The sequence below is a fragment of the Homarus americanus genome, unplaced genomic scaffold (genome assembly GCF_018991925.1).
Source record: "Homarus americanus isolate GMGI-L3 unplaced genomic scaffold, GMGI_Hamer_2.0 scaffold48406, whole genome shotgun sequence".
Classification (NCBI taxonomy): Eukaryota; Metazoa; Arthropoda; class Malacostraca; order Decapoda; family Nephropidae; genus Homarus; species Homarus americanus.
Window position 1 is genome coordinate 4,696,138 of NW_024753828.1, and position 17,846 is coordinate 4,713,983.

General features: G+C 38.0%; 1 protein-coding gene across 5 annotated transcripts in view; it reads left to right on the forward strand.

Annotated features, from left to right (window-relative positions):
- The window catches only part of LOC121855591 (clathrin interactor EPSIN 2-like), a 36,850-nt gene extending 19,906 nt beyond the window's left edge, over positions 1–16,944 (forward strand). For 3 of the 5 annotated variants that reach the window (XM_042350633.1, XM_042350634.1, XM_042350635.1), the window contains exons 9-17: positions 2,041–2,109; positions 5,715–5,742; positions 8,345–8,462; positions 8,922–9,154; positions 10,099–10,132; positions 11,432–11,615; positions 12,751–12,867; positions 15,266–15,829; positions 16,651–16,944. In XM_042350633.1, the coding sequence (XP_042206567.1) occupies positions 2,041–2,109; positions 5,715–5,742; positions 8,345–8,462; positions 8,922–9,154; positions 10,099–10,132; positions 11,432–11,615; positions 12,751–12,867; positions 15,266–15,829; positions 16,651–16,737 (1,434 nt within the window). In that variant the 3' untranslated portion in view covers positions 16,738–16,944. Of the gene's footprint in view, positions 1–2,040; positions 2,110–5,714; positions 5,743–8,344; positions 8,463–8,921; positions 9,155–10,098; positions 10,133–11,431; positions 11,616–12,750; positions 12,868–13,208; positions 13,515–15,265; positions 15,830–16,650 lie in introns of those variants that run through there. The other 2 variants (XM_042350636.1, XM_042350637.1) reach the window with 2 other exon arrangements.
- Positions 16,945–17,846: the final 902 nt, after the last annotated feature.

Consider the following 17,846-nt stretch of genomic DNA (forward strand, 5'->3'; position numbering starts at 1 on the left):
TTATTATTATTATTATTATTATTATTATCATTATTATTATTATTATTATTATTATTATTATTATTATTATTATTATTATTATTATTATTATACACACACACACGCCTCAGAGTCAACTTGGTAACTGCCCGGCTGAACTGTGTTGCATTTCCCATAGGATGGTTTGAGTGTGGAAGGAACAATTTTTTTTAACATAAAATTCCTGTATGTGCATGCTATTGTATTTTATGATATGCTATGTATCCATTTTATTGTTTATCAGACCAATTTGTGTTAATTTTTTGTATTTTCAATTTAACTTTTTTTCAAATTAGACTCAGCTTTTGCTCATTAATTGTTTAACACTGAATTACATTGTTTTATATATAAGTTTGGTATTAATAAATCAGTTGCTTGATTTTGAAACCATTTATAACAAAATCGTGTTTTATTATTATTAGGGAGTACAGTACGGTACTGTGCTGTAGTCAGTGTTTACCGTCCTGCCGTTTGATCCTGTTGTTCGCCCTCCATGCTTCGCTGTTATCCCTCGTTTAGCGATAATTTTGTTTAATGTTTGTTTTTCAGGAATGCAGGGATATCTGTATACATGTACAGTACTACAGTATATTTACAGCACACAGTATTTATCACATCCCACGTTAGAATAGAGTCAGTACTCAGTTGTCATCTCCAACATTTATTTGTAGTATCATCCTTGTCTTGTAAGGTGAGTAGCAGTGAAGTTTTTCTGCATTAGAAATTAATTAGTTATTTCCTGTCTTCATATCTTTTCTTGTAGGATAATACATGTCTGGTGTGAGGGAACCATCTTACACTGTTATAGATAACCACTCTCACAAGGCTGCCATACACTGTGTATAAAGTCACTTGGTATTATTTTCTCAAGTGGTGTAAAGTTATCACAGGATTACCACATAATATCAAATTACACTACAGTAAACCCTCGAAGATCCAGACAAAAAATTTGGGAGTTCTGGGCTAAGAAGCCTCCTAGAAGTTTCCCTAAGAAACGTTCCCAAACCAGAGCAAAGAACAGTTTAGGCTCGTGGGCACTGCTTGACCCGTCAGTTCCTTGGACATGGGTGCCCGAGGAGGTGGGAAACATAACTGGGTTGACAATTGTTGTTTGTGGGAATATTATTTCATTCACTCTAGTAATGATACAATGTTTCTTATTATGTTATCATAGGTAAATGCATTGCTTATATAAGGTAATTTGTTTATCACTACATTAGTACTGTATTTTTGGTGTTTCTTATATCATTTATTATTCACCGGAAAATCCGGACAATCGGCTTTTCCGGATAGGTGGTCCCCCCTTTTAGTCCGGATCTTCGAGGGTTCACTGTATTAACATTTATTTACAAATAAACTACATTTATATCAAAGGAGATGGCTAGTTATTGTGAAAGGTTTCACTATTAAATACACTAAGCTTGCCTCCTTGGTCAATCCACCTAGAAACTTCTAAGGGTTAATTTGCCAAAGTCCACAAGTCTCACAACTAATATTGAAGAGCTCAGGGTGAGTGTGGCACTACCTCTCTCTCTGTAGTATGTAATGTACTATAATAGTACACTCTTACTAAAAGTATGGCTAAATCTCTGAGGGCACTACTTCCCCCTGAGAGTATTGCTGAGTCTGTAGTTACAGTCACCAGCAGCTCGTCTGGCCATCTCACCTGGCCAACAGCTGGCCAGGGCTGGCCATAGCCCTGGGCCACCTGGCCATACCAGCTCCAAGGACTGGACTTACCAGTGCCAGTGATAGAAATCTGCATGCTGCACTTTGACAGCTGAAACCAATTATAGGCTATTTACCTCCAACACAAGAACATACCATTCGACGCCTCTCTTGGTCAACAAGTTATTTCACATTCGCCCACATTTCCTTCCTACCCAGAATGCCTTTGTCAACTTGGACACCTACCATATTAATTCTTAATATACTGTACTGAACTTCTTGATTTTATACATTGATTTAAATTATTTTAAACACTAAATCTATCAGTACAATGAGTGTTTTCATTACTTACAGCTTTGTTTTGCGGAAATGAATGCAAAGAAGTCATTGGAGCTTCACTGCGGTGGTATGAAACATCTAAAGGTAACGGTGAAAGTGTCATTCATGATAAAGTTTATATGGCAGAAACAATGAAGGAGGGAGAGGTGATGTTTTAACCTTTGTTTGGAGTCTCTACATTCCTTCCATCTTATTTACAGTATTTATTTATTTGTATAAGTGTTATTTCTGTACAGTACTTAGGAGTGAAGGGGTAGAGACCCAATGAGTGGAAAATAGATTCCTTGAAAATGTTTATGTGAGGTGTGACCACCTGTGGAGAGTGAGGTGGGTAAGTACTGAAGGTGGGTAAGTATTGTAGGTGGGTAAGTACTGAAGGTGGGTAAGTACTGTAGGTGGGTAGGTGCTGTGGGTGGGTAAGCACTGTAGGTGGGTAAGTACTGAAGGTGGGTAAGTACTGTGGGTGGGTAAGTACTGAAGGTGGGTAAGTACTGTGGGTGGGTAAGTACTGTAGGTGGACAGATATCACCCCCAGTGAAGGTGTTGTATTTTAATGTTAAAGCTTTGTATGGAGTCAGAAGGTCAAGTTTTGGACATTACAAAGTTAAAGAAGGCCATACTGTATACTGTAGTTAAAACAAATGGGATGGTTGAGTGAGATTAATTATAACTTGGTGAAAATGTGGTATAATTCATTTATGTACAGTGTTTTATTTGTACAGCAAGACACCTAAAACATTACAGAGACATCTTAAAGAAATAATAATAATAATAATAATAATAAGATATTAAAGAATACTGTATACATATGAGAACTTTGTTTTTGCATAGAAGAGCAATATATTCCTTATTTTGGATGTGAACTTTTTAAACATTAAGATTATTGTACAGTATACATATCTAGGTGTCTATGATGCTGAAAAAAGCTGCACAGTTTAATAGAATAAACTTTGTGTTAGTTGAACAAGAAAGATGAGTGTGGATGATATGGGAGAATATGTATGATAGTTTCAACTAACAATAATTTGCACCTTGGATAAACCTGATTGATTACAAGACTGCCACTTAGTTGTATCAGAGAGAAAGATAAGGCTTTTTATGAACACATTATGTTGTTGGTCAAACTCATCATAAATGAAGAGCTTTTTGGTAAATGGACTGAGGATGAGAGTCTATAACACCACTACAGTCCTGCCAATAGCTGAGGCTTTGTTTTGTCAAGTGTAAGGCACACTTTCTCGTCTCTATTAATGGCGTTATAACATTCCTATTTTCATTCATAAGATGGTATATAGTGGCTACTGGATCATGATGTTTATAGTAGAAAGTTTTATTTTAGTATAGGGGTGTGCCTAGGTTGTGACTAATGACCTTATACTATACTGTACTGTAATAGACTTTGGAGTGTGGTTTTACCTTCATTACAGTGTCTAGAATTTTGGGAGAGCTTTTATATTCATACTTAACACAGTATTTATATAGAACATTTATGGGACTAATGTACGGTATTGTACTGTTGGATTGTTTCTGTCAAGTTTGATTTTCTTGAGTATTTTATGCTGAAGAAAGTTGGTTTAGGGAGTTATTTTTGTAGCCGTGAGGTGTTAGACTTACCATAAATTGTTATTGCCTTGTAAGATGTGAATAATTAGGTTGAAAGTGAATGTTAGGTTTAGTAACACTTCAGGGTGACATCTTTCACCTGACTGAAAGTGTTATTCTTACTCTGACAAAGTTGCCACATATTAATACAGTACAATACTATTTTAACCACTGTAAGACAGACTATTGCCATAGTCCGTTTTCATTGGGTAAAATAATCATGGTCTTGGCTATAAACGGCCATCAGTGAATTTATTCATACCTGTAGAACTTAGTAGTGTTTGTATAAAGATGTAAATTTATAGTAATACATATGTAGAAAACTAACTAAATTATTGTTGTTTCAGATGCTTACCGGTAAGACATATTAGGCTTTACCCTATTTGGGAAAATTGTCATGGGAATGTTTAACAGTAGAGCACTGTACTGATAAATTAATTAATTTAAATATATTGTGCTGGACAACCCTTAAAGACTCTTAATGCTGCATAATTCATGAGTACTGTGGTGACTTGAAACACTAGTACTGTTCTGTAAAAATAAGGTACTGTAGTTATATTTCTGGACATTATTACCTCATATTCAAGTACAATACACAGTCCTGGCTAGGTTCACCTTACCTACCATCAGTACAGATGAATGGTACACTGTACTGTCCTGTACTAAGGATTTGTTTTAACCAGTGCAAGACAGACTTTTCAGTCAGTTTTCATTGGGTAAAACGTTATAATTTTATCTAAAAGACCTGCTGGACTGTTTCCAGGAGATGTAAGATTTGTTAGTTGAAAAAAACATTGATGTTTATGTGCATAGATTATGTATATGGAAACTTGATATAAAAGAAGATTGTTTTACACCACTGCATCTAGTAAGATAATGTTGTCTGTGTAGTTTGCTCTCAAATATTAGGTTTCAGTCAAGAGCCTTTTCAACTCAGCTTGGTTGTACTGTAAATAATTACTTCTGTACCACCACTAGTATACTGTCTTGTACTGTACAAGCAAATGACATGTTAAAGGTTTTTAACCAATGTAAGGCAGACTCTGAAGCCTATTTTTATTGGGTAAAAACTATTATATTCATGCGATTGGATGGTAGCTGCTTAATTATGCCTGTGGGAGATTGATAGTGCTGTATACAGTATATGTAAACACAAACCCACCCACCCACATCCACTCACATCCACACCCACACATACAGTAATATCCAGTATTAAAGACCAAATCCCATTTAATGTTATTCTTCCCAGCAGTAAAAATTAGTTCATATAGAAAAGTGAACAGAAACAAGAGTCTCACTGAAGAATCAAGTTATTGGACAACTTGAATAGTTCAGAAGACTTCAGCAAATATGGAAACCTTGATGGGAAATAGATTGTTTCCTCTATTTATTTATTTCCATTATGCAACATGAATAAGCTTGACAGAGATAAAAATATCATGTCCCCCAAAAGATGGTGATGCTTTCTTGTTCCTCAGAGACTTTCCATAAGTCCACTTATATATCTATACTTGTCCAGGACTGACAGACAAGGCACACCAACAACATTTACCTCAGAGTTCTACATGACAATATTGTTATTTCATAATTATCGTTTTTAACTACTGTACTCACATTATGGCTTAATTTAAAAAGACTTGGAGTTGCCACTGCAAGTGTTCTGAGTTGACATGACTACATTACTGCAACTTTATGTGTGCTGGAGCTTTAAGATACTGTACTGTATTGTTGTGCTTCTACAAGTTTCATGTACTGTACTGTAATGTACTGTACTCAAGTTATATTTATGATAGTTGTCTAAATGTGAGTCCTGCAGAACCTGTGGTCTTGGTCCATAGTTGTGTTTGATGTCTCATGAATGTGTCCAACATTCTCCGAGAATGCAAATTATTTTCCACTGATGCCCAACAAAAGTTTGAAAACACATCATTAATTTAGATAGTACAGTATAATATTCAGAAGTGGTGTGTTCTCTCCTCTACCAGTACAGTAGGAAGATGATGGTGCAGTATTCTGGGTGTGTGAAGCGTTGCCATAATTTGTCTTGTCAGTTTGCATTATACTTAACATATTTTTTTTCATTGCAGAAAAAGAATTTGTGGGAGAAGATGAAGGGTGAGTATTGTATTTTTCTTCTCACTGTATGAAAGGTTTAAACTGTTGAGGATTGACTAACTGTATCTCCTGGAGTGTTAACTGTATGATAGGTTCACCTGTTGAGGATTGACTAACTGTATCTGCTGGAGTGTTAACTGTATGATAGGTTCACCTGTTGAGGATTGACTAACTGTATCTCTTGGAGTGTTAACTGTATGATAGGTTCACCTGTTGAGGATTGACTAACTGTATCTCCTGGAGTGTTAACTGTATGATAGGTTCACCTGTTGAGGATTGACTAACTGTATCTCCTGGAGTGTTAACTGTATGATAGGTTCACCTGTTAAGGATTGACTAACTGTATCTCCTGGAGTGTTAACTGTATGATAGGTTCACCTATTGAGGATTGACTAACTGTATCTCCTGGAGTGTTAACTGTATGATAGGTTCACCTGTTGAGGATTGACTAACTGTATCTGATTATTGCCCTTTACAAGTGAGTGCTGATGCTTTTACTTTTTTTTATTAATGTTAGTAGTACAGTACAATAATACCAGTACCAGTACATATGGAGGCCTCAGAAGTACAAGACCTCAAGTGCCACCACAGTGGAGTTATTGGTACCAACGTTACTCTCACATGGTCAAAATAGTACTGAAATACATTGGTTTGTGTACCTAAAAGGACCATGTTCAACGCACATTCGTCACACAAGGCCGCAAGTCTCACACCACCGCACCGCATCCCTTTAACTCACATAGCAGCCAATAACAGGCTCACACCAACCGCCACACCTCCCAGCTGAGCCAATGGTGCAGTGAGTAGACCCACTTCAGTCAATGGGCGCACATGGGCTGTGATGCATGACACTCATACACATAACTTGTACAACAAAAATCTTTTAAATAAAATAATCCTCACCTCGATATCTTTATTGGTTGTGGAGTAACAAACTAAAAACCTTAGGGGCATGTTTCTTAATTTTTTTAAAAATGGCACTTGCAGCCTTGTAATTCTAAGGCCCTCATATAGTACATAATTACAGTAGAACGTCGATATAACACGAGATACTTTCCAAGAGAGGTCGCTTTAAACCGAATTTGCACTAAATCGAAGTGTTGTTTCAATGAAATAATTTAGTTTGGTACTTGAGAGAAACACAAAATACTAAAAAGACTGAGTCTACCCAGATGCACCTCAGTCCATCTCCTAGAATAAACAAAACATTATTTTTTGTCGTATTATGTTAAAACAAACACTTATAAATCAACACAGCTTAAATTAAGGGATGCAAAATGGTCTATTGACTGGCTGGGAAGATGGGAAGAAAGGGGGGGGGGAGGGGAGGTGAGGTGATATGTTTGACAGTTGATGCCAAGGTCTAGTGCTTATTTATTTATCTGTCCTTAAGAGTGACTTTAAGTTTTTCTCTTATAAAATGTCACTGAACTGACATGTTCAAATTAATTTTATTACAAAGGCCTAAAATTTTTATCTCTTATGCAAAATATATGACGTTTATATTCAAATTATTTGCTGTCTTGCAAGGATTCTAGCAATGCAAATTTTATTTTCCTAACTTTTGACTGTGATATTATGTAAGATAAAAACTGTAAACCTATAACCACCCAACCCTGGCTGGGAAGATGGGGTGGGGGGTGACAGTGACACATTTGACAGTTGGCGCCAAAGGTATATTGATGCATTTATTTGTTTATTTATGTCCTTTAGATTGAGTTTTTGTTTTTTGCTTATAAAATGTCACAGAAGTGACCGGGGAGGATATACGGTACAGTAATTTACATTGCTGGAATTCTTATAAGATATAGTGATTAATGTGAATATAATCATGCTATAGTTTGCACCAGACAAAAATTTTAGTTATCATTTAGTACATTATTTTGAGTACATGTACAGTACAGCTTTGCCCTTAGGACAGTGTAGCGTGCCCAGAGAAACATTAGGCATGAATTTTAAAATATGTTGCGCCAGATTGACTCACACAAAATAGGAAAGATTCGCTTTAAATTAAAACATTGTCCTTAATTGTGGGTGTCGCTTTAAATCAATAATCTTAAATTGAATCGCTTTAAATCGATGTTTTACTGTATATGTTTACACTTTTTTCACAATAATTTAATTTTCCTGTGTCATCTTCAGCATACTGTATTGTAATCATCTTACTTCTCTCTGCCCCTGTTTTATATAAAAGGAAACACTGTTGTCCAGTTGAGCTTTTATGAAATTAGTTAAATTTATAAACTGACAACAGATTGATTCTGGAGCTTGAGCAGTAGAGATGTTTCACAGTAACATGGTGACTGGTTACAGTATATGATATGCAGGTTATTGTTGCAAAACATCTGTAATCAAGATGAAGACATTTTCAAGATGAGTACATTACCTGTATGTAAACACAAATGATTAGATATTTCTTGTTCTAATCATTCCAAGTTGCTTTCCACACATAATTTGCATCATTTTCTCCTTTTACTTCTCTCTTTGAATTTTTTCTTCATCTACGTCCTCTCCATATAAAGTGGGAAAGCAATAAAGAAAATAGATAATGAAAGAATAGGTAGGTAGTGTAGACATTAAATAGCATTTTTCCTCTTTTCAGGAAAACCTGGCAATGGTTCTCTTGGTGGCATGGTCAAACCTGGGTTGGAGCTTGGCCCACCTTCTGCTGAAGGGTTAAGACCACTTCCAGGGCGTCTCTTACCACCTGCTGCTTTTAGGTAGTGTGTGTGTGTGTAATAATAATAATAATAATAATAATAATAATAATAATACCCTATGTGTTATTGTATTTTTTCATGTATAATGTATGATATTAAGTGTTTACTAAAGCATTTTTGGAATATTTTATGAGTATTTTTTGGTCTCTGGAATGTAATTATGTAATTACTTCCTTTTAAATCAGTTAAACTATGATTCACGGTTTGATAATTTTTATGTCTTCTGGTACCTAACCAATGAAGTATTGCAACTCCATTGTATTTTGTAGTAGTTTTTAGTGTAATTATATGTGATGATATATAGTATATAAGAAGCTACTACAGACTGCTACTACATTTTTTTTTACATGGCCTCCAGCCTCCCCCAATAGTCAAACCTTTGCCACCATTTTATTACTACTGTACTGTACTACTAAATTTTTGAGTACACCTGTATTGTACTTGTATTATTATTTCCAGGGAAGACAGCAATAAAGGTCCTCAGGAACGTGATCGCTCGGGGCGTCATGAGCATGATCACCTCGAAAGCCAAAAACATGACCACTTTGGCTGTCAAAGACAAAACTTCCCAGAATATCAAAATCGTAACTACCCGGGACGTCAAGAGGGTAATTTTCCAGGAGGCCAAAACCATGACTACAAGAGACAGGAGTTCCAGGGATGTGAAGAAAAGATGAATCAAAATGAACAAAGTAAGAGATCTGGTTTATGAGTCAGCTGTGTAGTGAGTCACCCTGTACAGTAATTGTGTGGTGAGTTACCCTGGGGTCATCACTCACTACACATCTAAACCACAAAAAAAAGTAATGGGTAGTAAAGTGAAGTATTAGTGTGACTATAACTAATACACCATTTTATTTATTCATGTTGACTTTTTAATGGCTTATCACACCAAGATTATATTATTATTTATATTGGTGACATTGTATGCTAAAAAAGATCAATGTAATATAAAGTACAATCAGACATAATGAAATTTATATAAGAAATATACTTATTGATCTTCTAGAGCAGGGGTTCCCAATTACGGGTAAAATACACCCACAGGGTAATTTGGCTTTTTTGGAGGGGTAACGACAGCCATCATATAAGACTAATAGGTGTACTTTTGGTCTTTTTTTTTCTACTTCAGCCCACCTGAACATCTGTAACAAAGATAGACACAGACTGAACCCAAAAAGTAATACCGTATCACATGTTCCCAAACAAAGTTATCCCCACTGATTTAAGAAATGGTCACCAACCATAAATGCCATTTTGCTCATAACTAAAACTCAGTTCTTGTCAATTCAGTGACAGTTGTATTTCATGTTCAGTATTGTAATTACTGTATAATACACAATTAGCAATAAAAGAATGGTATAAATTAAATCGCAAGTTTTATTTGCAGTCATGCAAAGTACGACAATGTAGGCAGTCACCTTGAAAATTTTGGGGGAAAAAAATACAATTTAAAGTCAATGTGGGGCTAATAAGTATTGTTGTCATGTCTGTTGTCTGGTAATGCCTAAAACTAATTGGGAAACTCTGTTTTAGAGTATAGCAACACATAATTATCTTAAATGAACAGTATGTATGTAATTTTAAACTCATTTGTTTTTAAGTACTGTACTGTGTATATTTTCCATTATTTCAGAGGGATATAGCAGAAGAGCTGAACCCTTGATAAGGTACTTTTCACTTCTTATGTAGTACATATATAGTATAGTATTATGTAATATAGTAGTACATTAAAGTAGTACATACTGCACTGTATATAGTAGTACTGTACATATATAAAAGTACAATATAAAAATTTTTGTTTACCTCGTTGATCAGTATGACGTCACTTACCCTAACAGTAGGTCAAACAGTTATTCCACAATGTAAAAAGTTTGCTTTGGTCCCAAGTACAGGTAGTCAGGGTTATTAGGGTTATACTGCATAGACTATATTATTAACAGTGGTAGACATATTTTATCTTAGCCAAATATGCTGTATAATGCACCTAGGCAAGACTGGCTGGGGGGAGGGTTTTAGAAGCTGAGTGGATACATCTCTTGCCACTTGTTCTAAGGGATCCTGGTTTGTGCCCCCAGTCCACCCAGGTTGTGAATGGGTACCTAACTTTACAAATTTACAGGTTGAGAAGTGACTGAAGTCAAGTGCAGTGCTCTGGCAACACTGCCTTTGTGTACAGTATGTACTTACTATAATGTTCAGTATCTGTACTAGACCATCTGGCTTATGGGCCCCACATTTACTTTTCACAATACTGTACAGTATAGCAATTAATATCTTTTGTTTAGTTAATACCCAGTATGTTAAAACTCAGAGCAATAAAACTGTATACTGTACTTTTTTTGTTTTAGCTAATTAAAATGACTTTCCAACTGTTGGTGAATAACCCACAGTCAAATTGGATATTTAGGATGTATCAAATCTGTGAGAAATTTTAAAGTTTGAGAGATAGTAACTATATATACAGTACATACATTACATACAAATAATATCTCATGTGTCAGGGATCAAACCCAGGACCTCTGCATGGGAACAAGCAGTTCTACCACAGCACCGCAAAGACAACTAAAAACCAACCTCGGCTCTGTTGTATTTTCACTCAAAGCATTCTCCTTCCTCTTATTCTTAAGCAACGAGAGCTTCCACTGGGGTTATGCCATTTCCTGTTCCCATACTACAGAGGTCCCTGGTTTGTTCCTTATGCGTGATATATATATATATATATATATATATATATATATATATATATATATATATATATATATATATATATATATATATATATATATATATATATATATATATATATATATATATATATATATATATATATATATATATATACTGTGTTGATAGATATATAGACTCAAGTTATCAGCTGAAAAAGCTACTGTGCTAATAAATAAGACATTGTTATTTACTTGTTATATATAGTGTAATATACAAGTGACAGGTGTGTTATGTCCCAGGAGTGAGGTAAACTTCTCCAGACCTCCACCGATGGTAGCACCTCTTCCGATGTTAGCACCTCCCCAGATGGTAGCACCTCCCCCGACGTTTGCACCACCCCCGATGTTAGCACCACCCCCGATGTTTGCACCACCCCGTGAACACCTCTCAGGAGAAACTGCTGGACCACTGCTTAAGAAACTGGTAAGTTAGTAATTGTTGCTTTTATTGTATCATTGTCCTGGTTCCTTCCTGGTGAGTTAGTTTTATTGTTTCATTGTTCTGGTTCCTTCCTGGTGAGTTAGTTTTATTGTATCATTGTTCTGGTTCCTTCCTGGTGAGTTAGTTTTCATTGTTCTGGTTCCTTCCTGTTTCATTGTTCTGGTTCCTTCCTGGTGAGTTAGTTTTATTGTATCATTGTTCTGGTTCCTTCCTGGTGAGTTAGTTTTATTGTATCATTGTTCTGGTTCCTTCCTGGTGAGTTAGTTTTATTGTATCATTGTTCTGGTTCCTTCCTGGTGAGTTAGTTTTATTGTTTCATTGTTCTGGTTCCTTCCTGGTGAGTTAGTTTTATTGTTCATTGTTCTGGTTCCTTCCTGGTGAGTTAGTTTTATTGTATCATTGTTCTGGTTCCTTCCTGGTGAGTTAGTTTTATTGTATCATTGTTCTGGTTCCTTCCTGGTGAGTTAGTTTTATTGTATCATTGTTCTGGTTCCTTCCTGGTGAGTTAGTTTTATTGTCATTGTTCTGGTTCCTTCCTGGTGAGTTAGTTTTATTGTTCATTGTTCTGGTTCCTTCCTGGTGAGTTAGTTTTATTGTTCATTGTTCTGGTTCCTTCCTGGTGAGTTAAAGACAAAGAGGAAGGTGCTGCCCTGTGGTGTGCAAAGATGAGTTGTATTTTGTCCAGACAGTATTTTAGTGGAGTTGGTGTGTGTGTGTGCGTGCGTGCGTAGCATATGTGTTGTGTGCATGTGTGTGTGTGTGTAGAGGTGGGTGATCACACATTTTTCTATGTAAATTTAATAATTCTGAGTACAGTAATGGATGGTTGATGCCAGAGCCTCTAAAGTGGGATTTATTTCTTGTGTATTAAGGAGAATGTCATTTGAACATAGCTATAGTAAGAGAATTTAACTCCACCTGCCATATAGGTTTATCACATTACTGTAGTTTGGTCAATAGTAATATTGGTTTATGGTGTGTAGAGTTGTGGCCCCACAGACCTTGTTGTCACATGTCAAGGAATTTGGCAACGTTTGATACTACAGTAAGCTCTGTTAATGTGTTCTGTTTCCCCCGGGCTGAGTGTTGTGATTGTTATTGTGTTCTATTTCCTCAGGCTGAGAGCGCTGTGATTCACCAAGATGATGCAAATGTTGCCACAGATGTTATCTCTATGCTTCTGGAGTCACTTAAAGAATTCCATGAAAAACATAGGACCCCCAGCACCGTTCATGTGAGTGTACATGTTGTGTTACATTATACCCAACCTAACCCAACTTTACCAGGGAATGCCTGGGAGGTGCTCACTGAACCAGTGACAGAAAAATGCCAGAGCTGTTATTTTTCAACTGGTAATTTCAGGTACACATACATAATTTTCTTCATTTTTTTACTCTGTTACATTCACGCACAATCTTTTGATACATAATGTGCAAAAACATAAAAAAAATCATAATTATTATAAGGACAAAAATATAAAGGGAATAGACATTTTTTATGGACACGGGAGTTATTACGCAGACCAGGGGCTGAGCTAAACTTATAGAATATTAATGTGTTGACTCTTCTCCTCAGCTGATCTCAGAGGCTGAGCTAAACTTATAGCATAAGAATGTGTTGACTCTTCTCCTCAGCTGATCTCAGAGGCTGAGCTAAACTTATAGAATATTAATGTGTTGACTCTTCTCCTCAGCTGATCTCAGAGGCTGAGCTAAACTTATAGCATAAGAATGTGTTGACTCTTCTCCTCAGCTGATCTCAGAGGCTGAGCTAAACTTATAGAATATTAATGTGTTGACTCTTCTCCTCAGCTGATCTCAGAGGCTGAGCTAAACTTATAGCATAAGAATGTGTTGACTCTTCTCCTCAGCTGATCTCAGAGGCTGAGCTAAACTTATAGCTGAAGCTGAGAGGCTGAGCTAAACTTATAGCATATTAATGTGTTGACTCTTCTCCTCAGCTGATCTCAGAGGCTGAGCTAAACTTATAGCATATTAATGTGTTGACTCTTCTCCTCAGCTGATCTCAGAGGCTGAGCTAAACTTATAGAATATTAATGTGTTGACTCTTCTCCTCAGCTGATCTCAGAGGCTGAGCTAAACTTATAGCATAAGAATGTGTTGACTCTTCTCCTCAGCTGATCTCAGAGGCTGAGCTAAACTTATAGCATATTAATGTGTTGACTCTTCTCCTCAGCTGATCTCAGAGGCTGAGCTAAACTTATAGCATAATTAATGTGTTGACTCTTCTCCTCAGCTGATCTCAGAGGCTGAGCTAAACTTATAGCATAAGAATGTGTTGACTCTTCTCCTCAGCTGATCTCAGAGGCTGAGCTAAACTTATAGCATATTAATGTGTTGATCAGCTGATCTCAGAGGCTGAGCTAAACTTATAGCATAATGTGTTGACTTCTCCTCAGCTGATCTCAGAGGCTGAGCTAAACTTATAGAATATTAATGTGTTGACTCTTCTCCTCAGCTGATCTCAGAGGCTGAGCTAAACTTATAGCATAAGAATGTGTTGACTCTTCTCCTCAGCTGATCTCAGAGGCTGAGCTAAACTTATAGAATATTAATGTGTTGACTCTTCTCCTCAGCTGATCTCAGAGGCTGAGCTAAACTTATAGCATAAGAATGTGTTGACTCTTCTCCTCAGCTGATCTCAGAGGCTGAGCTAAACTTATAGAATATTAATGTGTTGACTCTTCTCCTCAGCTGATCTCAGAGGCTGAGCTAAACTTATAGCATAAGAATGTGTTGACTCTTCTCCTCAGCTGATCTCAGAGGCTGAGCTAAACTTATAGAATATTAATGTGTTGACTCTTCTCCTCAGCTGATCTCAGAGGCTGAGCTAAACTTATAGCATAAGAATGTGTTGACTCTTCTCCTCTGAGAGAATATTAATGTGTTGACTCTTCTCCTCAGCTGATCTTAGAGGCTGAGCTAAACTTATAGCATAAGAATGTGTTGACTCTTCTCCTCAGCTGATCTCAGAGGCTGAGCTAAACTTATAGCATATTAATGTGTTGACTCTTCTCCTCAGCTGATCTCAGAGGCTGAGCTAAACTTATAGCATAAGAATGTGTTGACTCTTCTCCTCAGCTGATCTCAGAGGCTGAGCTAAACTTATAGAATATTAATGTGTTGACTCTTCTCCTCAGCTGATCTCAGAGGCTGAGCTAAACTTATAGCATATTAATGTGTTGACTCTTCTCCTCAGCTGATCTCAGAGGCTGAGCTAAACTTATAGAATATTAATGTGTTGACTCTTCTCCTCAGCTGATCTCAGAGGCTGAGCTAAACTTATAGCATAAGAATGTGTTGACTCTTCTCCTCAGCTGATCTCAGAGGCTGAGCTAAACTTATAGCATATTAATGTGTTGACTCTTCTCCTCAGCTGATCTCAGAGGCTGAGTTAAACTTATAGCATAAGAATGTGTTGACTCTTCTCCTCAGCTGATCTCGGAGGCTGAGCTAAACTTATAGCATATGAATGTGTTGACTCTTCTCCTCAGCTGATCTTGGAGGCTGAGCTAAACTTATAGCATATGAATGTGTTGACTCTTCTCCTCAGCTGATCTTGGAGGCTGAGCTAAACTTATAGCATATTAATGTGTTGACTCTTCTCCTCAGCTGATCTCGGAGGCTGAGCTAAAGTTCAATATAGTGGTGGAACTTGAGAAGGCAGCTCAGCTAGGGAGGGCCAACTCCAATAGAGGTCATCCACACAATAAACCAGACATGAGGGATAAGAGTAACAAGAGTGAACTAGTTGACTCCAGTAAAGGTGAGTCTGACTCAGCCCAAGAGAGTCTACCAAACACTAACTCCAAGAAGAGCGAGTCGCCGCAGAGTTACGGCTCTGCCGCGCACAGTTATAACCCTACGTCGAAGAGTGACATCTCCGCTGCGCCGGATTATACGTCCCCAACAAAGAACTACGGCTCTGCCACGTTAAGTCCTGCCTCTGCAACACCAAGTTACACCTCTTCCCCCCCAGACTACTCCACTGCACCCCCAAATTACAACCCAGCAGCACAGGGATACAGCTCAGCAGCCAGTTACAGCTCAACAGGTTACAACTCTGCACCACATGGTTACAACCCAGCAGCAGCAGGTTACAGTGCAGCACCACCCAATTTCAACCCAGCTATGCACACTTTCAACCCTGCTGCAGGTTTCTTTAACTACCCTCCAGTAAGTTGCTGAGATGCCTTATGGTAAAGTCTTGGTTATTGTCTGTATTTATTGACTTCTGTTGATCCTGAGAGTGTGTGTGTATATATGTGTGTGTGTGTGTGTGTGTCCTCTCTCATGCTCTAGAAGGCCAGCCACCCCTCTCATGCTCTTGAAGGCCAGCCACCCCTCTCATGCTCTAGAAAGCCAGCCACCCCTCTCATGCTCCAGAAGGCCAGCCACCCCTCTCATGTACTAGAAGTCCAGCCACTCCTCTCATGTACTAGAAGTCCAGCCACCCCTCTCATGCTCTAGAAAGCCAGCCACCCCTCTCATGCTCCAGAAGGCCAGCCACCCTCTCATGCTCACTAGAAGTCCAGCCACCCCTCTCATGTACTAGAAGTCCAGCCACCCCTCTCATGCTCTCCAGCCACCCCTCTCATGCTCTAGCCAGCCAATGCCAGGCCAGCCAACCCTCTCATGCTCCAGAAGTCCAGCCACCCTCTCATGTACTAGAAGTCCAGCCACCCCTCTCATGCTCTAGAAAGCCAGCCACCCCTCTCATGCTCCAGGGCCAGGCTCCAGAAGGCCAGCCACCTCTCTCATGCATGCTCAGAAGGCCAGCCACCTCTCTCATGCTCTAGAAGGCCAGCCACCCCTCCCATGCTCTAGAAGGCCAGCCACCCCTTTCATGCTCTAGAAGGCCAGCCACCCCTCTCATGCTCTAGAAGGCCAGCCACCCCTCTCATGCTCTAGAAGGCCAGCCACCCCTCTCAATGCTGCATGAAAATAAAAATGTAATCCAATATTCCACTTAAGAGTTTTTTTTACTTTGTTTGCAGGGGAGTGGACAGAGTTTGTTTAGTGCTCCTCCACCACCACCTCCTCCACCAGCAACATCATTATCAACATTTGGATACAATCAGTAGCTTGATACTTGTCTAGTTGTTCACTAATACAGTGTAAGTTGCTTTAGGAAAATAAGTCAAGTTTTTATTCCTTTTTGTATGTCAATCTTTTAGTTTTCTGTCACTTGATGACCAGATTCACATAGAAATGAATGGTACTGTACAATTATTACCAGATATTAATTGTATGTGTTATTAATGAATAAACCATTCATTTGAAATAGAGTTCTTGATGGTTTTCTTCATGTTGCCACAACTTGTACCTGGTATTGTGGCTTTAGTTCACAAGGGGATGGTCGTCACTCACAAATAAAGAGTTAACACACAATACTGTACCACCAGGCAAGGAATGTTGGTTCAGCCAATGGCATTGTGGTGACTGTTGGCCAACTGTGTGTAACTGTGCACCATAATACTGCACAATATTGTGGTGACTGTTGGCCAACTGTGTGTAACTGTACACCATAATACTGCACAATATTGTGGTGACTGTTGGCCAACTGTGTGTAACTGTGCACCATAATACTGCACAATATTGTGGTGACTGTTGGCCAACTGTGTGTAACTGTACACCTTAGTACTGCACAATATTGTGGTGACTGTTGGCCAACTGTGTGTAACTGTACACCATAGTACTGCACAATAATGTGGTGACTGTTGGCCAACTGTGTGTAACTGTGCACCATAATACTGCACAATATTGTGGTGACTGTTGGCCAACTGTGTGTAACTGTACACCATAGTACTGCACAATATTGTGATGACTGTTTGCCAACTGTGTGTAACTGTACACCATAGTACTGCACAATATTGTGGTGACTGTTTGCCAACTGTGTGTAACTGTACAACATAGTACTGCACAATATTGCAGTGACTGTTGGCCAACTGTATACACTGTAGTACAATATAGCACTGTATTGTAGTGACTGGTGTTCACCACATATAATTCTATAGTAACTGGTGTACACCACAACACATCACTGTAGTAACTGATGTACACCACAGCACAATACTGCAGAGACTGGTGTACTCTACAGCACAACATTGTAGTGACTGACTGTTGCCTAGCTGTGCATACATCACAGTGTAATACTATAGTAATAATATTATGGATGACTGTATCAAATCTT